The sequence below is a fragment of the Hemiscyllium ocellatum genome, chromosome 24 (assembly GCF_020745735.1).
Source record: "Hemiscyllium ocellatum isolate sHemOce1 chromosome 24, sHemOce1.pat.X.cur, whole genome shotgun sequence".
In the NCBI taxonomy this organism is placed as follows: Eukaryota; Metazoa; Chordata; class Chondrichthyes; order Orectolobiformes; family Hemiscylliidae; genus Hemiscyllium; species Hemiscyllium ocellatum.
The window spans coordinates 29,104,585-29,110,584 of record NC_083424.1 but is presented as its reverse complement, the minus strand read 5'-3'; the positions used below and the strand labels follow the sequence as shown (position 1 = coordinate 29,110,584).

Sequence of the window (6,000 nt, the reverse complement as noted above, 5' to 3'; positions counted from 1 at the left end):
AGTAGTTTTAACAGTTACAGTATTTAATGCAAAGATGTAACACATATCTTGCCACAGGGAAATGCAATCATCAACATTTTAAATTACTAATACTACTCTTATCATTCAAATGAGAATGAATGCAGTATGAAGTCTATCAACTTTTCAGATTGGAAATTTAAAACATTGAGCTTGTTGAATTTTGTAAGCAATCTCAGATAGAGTTCCCAAAGTTCATATCTGCCTCCACATCTTTAGTGCCTCAGCTTTTAGATGTTTCAAGGATTTAATCAAATTAAACTTTGGGGTTTCATTTGCACTTTACTACACAAAGTGATATGAGAAACTGACCCACTTGCAAATTATTTTTTACTTCAAAATGTAACAATCGACAAAATAAATTTAATACCCTCATCACCTTCATTCAAGTTTTTTCACTACTGAAGAAACTCAGTAGGTTTGTTTGCATTAGCTGATCAAACAAAGCATGGCCTACAGAAGAATTTCAATACTTTTTTTTTCCAGAAGATGCAAACTAAGGTAGAGTACTAATACTTTCTTTACATCCCACAACATGCATCATCCAAAGACACTTTTACTCTCAGGCTTGCATAAGCACCATTAAAATCTGCTGTAGACTAAGAACAATCTCAATTGTCCTTCACAGCAGCACAGATTCAGTTAGACACTTTTGGAAGAGACATACAATCTTGGACCTCCAGGAAACAACTCATCAGATTAGTTCACCAAAGCATTAGGACAGCTCATCAATTATTTTAAAATTCTGAACAGTATCCTGGATGTATCCTATTCACTATTTGAAAGTTTCATTTTACATCCAGATTCCTGGTTAGCCTATAAGTTGAATACAATCACACATCCACTATAGATACCATTTGTGTAGAAACTTATTTTCAACTAAACAAGTCTAACATATCCAGAAATCCATATTTTCTCCCATTAGTAAATGAATGGAATAACCTATTGTACATGGCTGTATTCAAGGAAACAGATTTCTATTTCAGATACTTGTAGAGTGTTTTAGTTACAAAGCCAAACACGAAAAGGACCAATAGCTCAGACTTCGTTACACTGATTAAACATGATCACAACAGAATCTTACTACTTTCTAGACAAACAAAGGGCACTTTCTGTAAGATAGTGGTCATTGTTTTTTTTTAAAAAAACAGGCACAAAAAATGGAATTAAAATGGCATGAATAATGGATTTCACATGTATACTAATTCTGACCTGTACCATCATTAAATATTTTACAACATAAATAAAAGAAATGAAATACAGCAGCAAAAAACATGTGATCTTGACAAGTTTTATAAACTACCAGTGCGTAAACCCTCCTGAGTCCATTTCTTCTACCCACCCCACCCAACTTTAACAGTGAAAGTAATTTAAATATATAAATCACTAGAATGTGTATTCACAGGAGAAATTAGTCAGCATCATGTCTGTCCAGTCTTCCCAAATTTTCTTGGATTATGACCCAACAATCGTTTGTGGTCAGTGGTTCCTCCATGTTCAATAATGTGTGAAAGTTTCTAGAAGGTCGGTCTGAATTGAGGCCTGTTGATGTACCTTTTCATGGAAAGTGACCCCAGAGTTTCTGGACAGCCTAACTCTCCTCAGCACTCTGCTGAGAGGTTTCTGTTCTGATCTTTTTTGGAAGTGGTTCCCCATCTTCAGATTCCTAGGAAAAAAGATCAAGTTTGACTACCAAACCAGCATTAATCTCCCTCAGATGTTACTTTTAAAAGATCACAATAAAAGTTTTAGCAAAAATTGTACAAAGTTCAATCACAAACAAACCAAACAATTTTGCACAATAGACAAGGACACATTTTAATTCTAAAGTAGTACTAATACAACACTGTTTTTGTGCATGTGAGTTTAAATGGAATGATTTATCTATCCAATGCTTCAACTGTAAGAGAAAATGCAAATGTGCAGTGAAGTTCAGGCAAAGCAGCACATATTCCAGTCAATGCTATTCTGTGTTTAATTTGACCAGAGAGAGAGATTACAAAGAACATTAAACTATATTTACAACATTGTCACTGATAATAAACTTTAGCCTAAGTATGAAATGATTCTGGGCAAGCATTATTTAATGATTCTAACCAGAACAGACTTCATTGGACATATACTTGACATTTTAATAAGATTGCTTGCCCATGAACACAAAGGTGCTTTATTTTATGTATCAAAATCAGTTTACTTCAAAGAACATGAGAATTAATGTGCATTTGAATTAGTCAATTGTTCGGAAATGCTGTTGATTTTTTGGATTCGTTATATTAGAAGAGTATTCTTAAACTCATATCCAAATAATAGATCAAATGTATATTTTTAAAAAGTACGCTCTTATCATTCAATGTTTCAGATAATTTATTGCTCCAAATAGGACTAGCATTTGCAGTATTGTAAAAACTCTATCACTTATACCTGAGTATCTTTGGTAGTCTCTGTGTTCTCTTTCACTCCCAATGGCTGCATATCTGATTTCTCTAAATCAGTTGGAGATAATTCTGGGGGAGTTTGGGAATTTGGCTCTGCTGGTGGTGATGTGTCTATAACAAAAACAGCAAGTGTATATATATTAGATTTCATTTTTCACCTTTTTAAACTTATCACAGTTTCACAAAGATTGGTGTCCCTCATTACGACAAACTAGTTATAGACAGATATTCTGAAAAAAGTGGTAACCAATCTGACAAAAGGCAAGCTGCTAGGTCTTAAGTTTGCGAGAAATATAATAGAAAAGAATGCTCCATTGAAAAAACCTCAATATGACCAAGGAATCTTTGTCTTTCAGCCAAACTTTCAACAATACCAAAACGATCGTGGATTATGCAGCATGGATTACAATAATGGGCACAAATGTTGGAGATTTTCAGGTTGATAATTTTATATAGAAACAGTTTAAAAGCTTTTCAAAATACATTCCAAATTTTAATTCTATCATTCTGCAAACAGATTATTGCCACACAAGACCTCCAAAATCAGTGCACTGACTGAGTTTGAAAGTTACATGGTCATATCCAGGATTTCACTGAAGTTTTCATTCCTAGCCATTTAAAGCACATCAATGCATATTATGAAGGCCTCATTCGTGCACTGTTTAGCAAGGAGTTACAAAGCAATACGAGCAAGAAAGATGGGAGCTAACAAGTTGACTGACTGTCCCTCAGAAGTTAAGTGGTAAATAGATGACCTAAAAAGGAAAATGAGATTTATAAAACCTGAAAAAATTCTCTACACGTGTGGAATATTTTTGCAAAGCTGTTTCAGCATGGAAAACTATTGCAGATTCATTCTTAAACGCAGTGTAAAAATCAAAATTCCTAAATTTTCATACTGAATAAAACTGAGAAATGGATGCACATTCTCTCCCATCAATCAATAAAAGCTAACACCATTTAATTTAAAAAGCCTTCCAATTCAACATGTATCCATTCGTATATAATAGAAGTTGTAACAGGAACACCTCATCAAAAACGATCAAACCATTCCTACTTATTTCCAAAGAGACAGTATTTCTGAATACAATAATGGTTTCTATCATGGTAATTTTCAATATAATTCAGAATCAGATTTGATAAAGAAAGTCACTTTTCCCCTATGGAAGGCAGAGAAAGAAAATCTGAGGCATAACTGTGAGAACAAAGTGAATACCTTTAAAGCATATTTTTTAAAATTCAGTATAGAAATTCAATAATTGTACTTTCAATATCTAAGTATGCTCTTTCTTTCTCCACCATCACATCCAATAGAAAAGTGGAATATATGAACGAATGCACAAAAATTTACATTTTGCTTTTGCAGCATAACCATTTCAATGGCCTGACAATTAGAGGGACAATATCAAATAGATATAATACTGATATCATTTTGATAGTATTGAAAATTAAGTTTAATACATCAAGAAATATTGTGACTGCACAACTTTTAAAGTTTTAGAGTTAAGCCAGTATTTTTTTTCCCCTCAAAAAAAAATGACCCCAAACCCATATGCTGCTGAAAGGAACCTCAGTCCAAGTTTGTGATAATTCTAAAATTAAGCCAGTCACAAATTAATATTCCAGATTGACTATGCTAAAACATAAATCCACAACAGTTAGCATGAGGGAAATATTTTAAAATCACTTTATAAACAAACATCTTCTGACACTGAGCACCTTGTAGTTCAGTACCTTCGAAATATATCTTCATCACAGGTATAGTATTAATCATTAATGAAACAGCATTTCAAATATCAATTATGACAAGTTGGATCATACTAAAAGTGTTGGCGCAGGGGTGTGGGTCAAATGGCCTGTGTGCACTATTATTTTTAGATAAATATTAAATAACCACCTTAGGCACCATAGTTTAAATTAAAAATCATGAATAGAAATGTAATTCTTTAGAGGAAGCATTTAATGCATGGTCAAGACTTTCTGCATAAACTAGAAAGCTTCAAGCAGTTTTTATAGGTAATGTCATTATTGATTAAAAGGCTGCAAAACAAATGCGTTAGTCAGCCAAATATCTCAGATGAGAGTTTGTCCACCGAAGTTAAAACACTTCAAAAGGTGAAGCATTTTTCAGATGCTTCTTTAATAATTAGCTAAGCATTTGACAAAAATATGCAACTGGGGAGGAGTAAGTAGAGAATTGGCCATACCACCCCAAAAACAACCAAAAAGTGTTTTAAACCAAAAATTCATCTATACACAAATTCACTGAACATTTCTCTCAAACCCACAACATAAGCACTGCTAGAGAAATGGAAATGTGAAATCTCGAGATCTAGCCATGCCCTTTTAAATTCAGAGAAAATTAAATTTTAAGATCCATTATTAACTATGAATCAAAATTAAATATAGCTTCAAAGTGCCATTTCAAATTTTAAAGTCCAATTAATTGAGAATGTGTTATTGTATTGCTGTTAAGTACACATGGCTGCTTTTCTACATTCTAAGTCAGTCAACAATGCATTTAATACTTTAGAAATAAGTACCACTTGTAGGATTACTGTATTCTGAATGACCAGCATTATGAAGGATCATGTGGATATGCTTCAAGTATACAATGTTTAAAGATGTATAAGGGTTTGCTCAAAATGCTATTTCCCTACTTGGTTCCTAATGCAATTAATACTTAATATTGGAAAATAAATTTTATTGCATAATAAAAGTTGGTACTACTTGAATTTATTAGATTTTAGAAGGCTACGGAGTTGGTCAGTCTCATTTTTGCAGCAATTGAATGGGACTTTTATATAAATGTTTAATCAGAAATAGAATTCTTGCCACAGTTGCCACCATAGAGCATTTGTTGGGAGGGGAATACTGCATGAATAAATTTAGCCAACATGACACAGTTATAAAAGCGCAACACGTAATATACAGGGTGAAGTGAAAATAGTCTTAGACAAAATGGGGAGATGCTTTAAAATACTTATAAAATGGTGCACTATTTGAACTTGATTCATGGATCTGCTTATAATATCCCAGACACTAAACACAAAGAAAAACCAAACTTATGTAAAAGTCAAACCCAAAAATGAGTATTGATCCAAGTATAAAATGTGAATTACAACATTAATGGGCCAAATAGTTAATACATCAATTTAGGAAAATCAGATGGGTTAACAAGGCACTTGTTGGGAAAAGTTATTTAAACCTAAGCTGTTCCCTTGAAAGTCAATTAATTTACTGAGCAAATAGTTGAACCAGATGGATGGATGGGCATGGTCTGATCACTGAACAATACTGTATTAGCAAGCTTCAAAAGAGCTGCAGTTGAGTTCCACCAAACTCCCCCCACCCACCCAAACCACACAATCACTGCCTCATCCAGAGGTAAAGAGGTACATTCACTCTTATTTTCCACTTTTGATCATTACCGCTTAGCCATGGTTAAAAATAATCATGCCAACAACAGATAAGAACAGGATGGACTGAAGCTGCAAAGACACATAGCCTACATACACTTATTGACCATATTCATATGAATAATGAA

At 33.3% G+C, this 6,000-nt stretch overlaps 1 protein-coding gene across 2 annotated transcripts in view; it reads right to left on the bottom strand.

The window, feature by feature from the left end:
- Positions 1–1,156: 1,156 nt before the first annotated feature.
- bcl7a (BAF chromatin remodeling complex subunit BCL7A) overlaps positions 1,157–6,000 on the bottom strand; it is a 46,601-nt gene continuing 41,757 nt past the window's right edge. For both annotated transcript variants that reach the window (XM_060843639.1, XM_060843640.1), the window contains exons 5-6: positions 2,440–2,564; positions 1,157–1,684 (exon numbers count right to left, since the gene is read on the bottom strand). In XM_060843639.1, the coding sequence (XP_060699622.1) occupies positions 1,610–1,684; positions 2,440–2,564 (200 nt within the window). In that variant the 3' untranslated portion in view covers positions 1,157–1,609. The remainder of the gene's footprint in view (positions 1,685–2,439; positions 2,565–6,000) is intronic.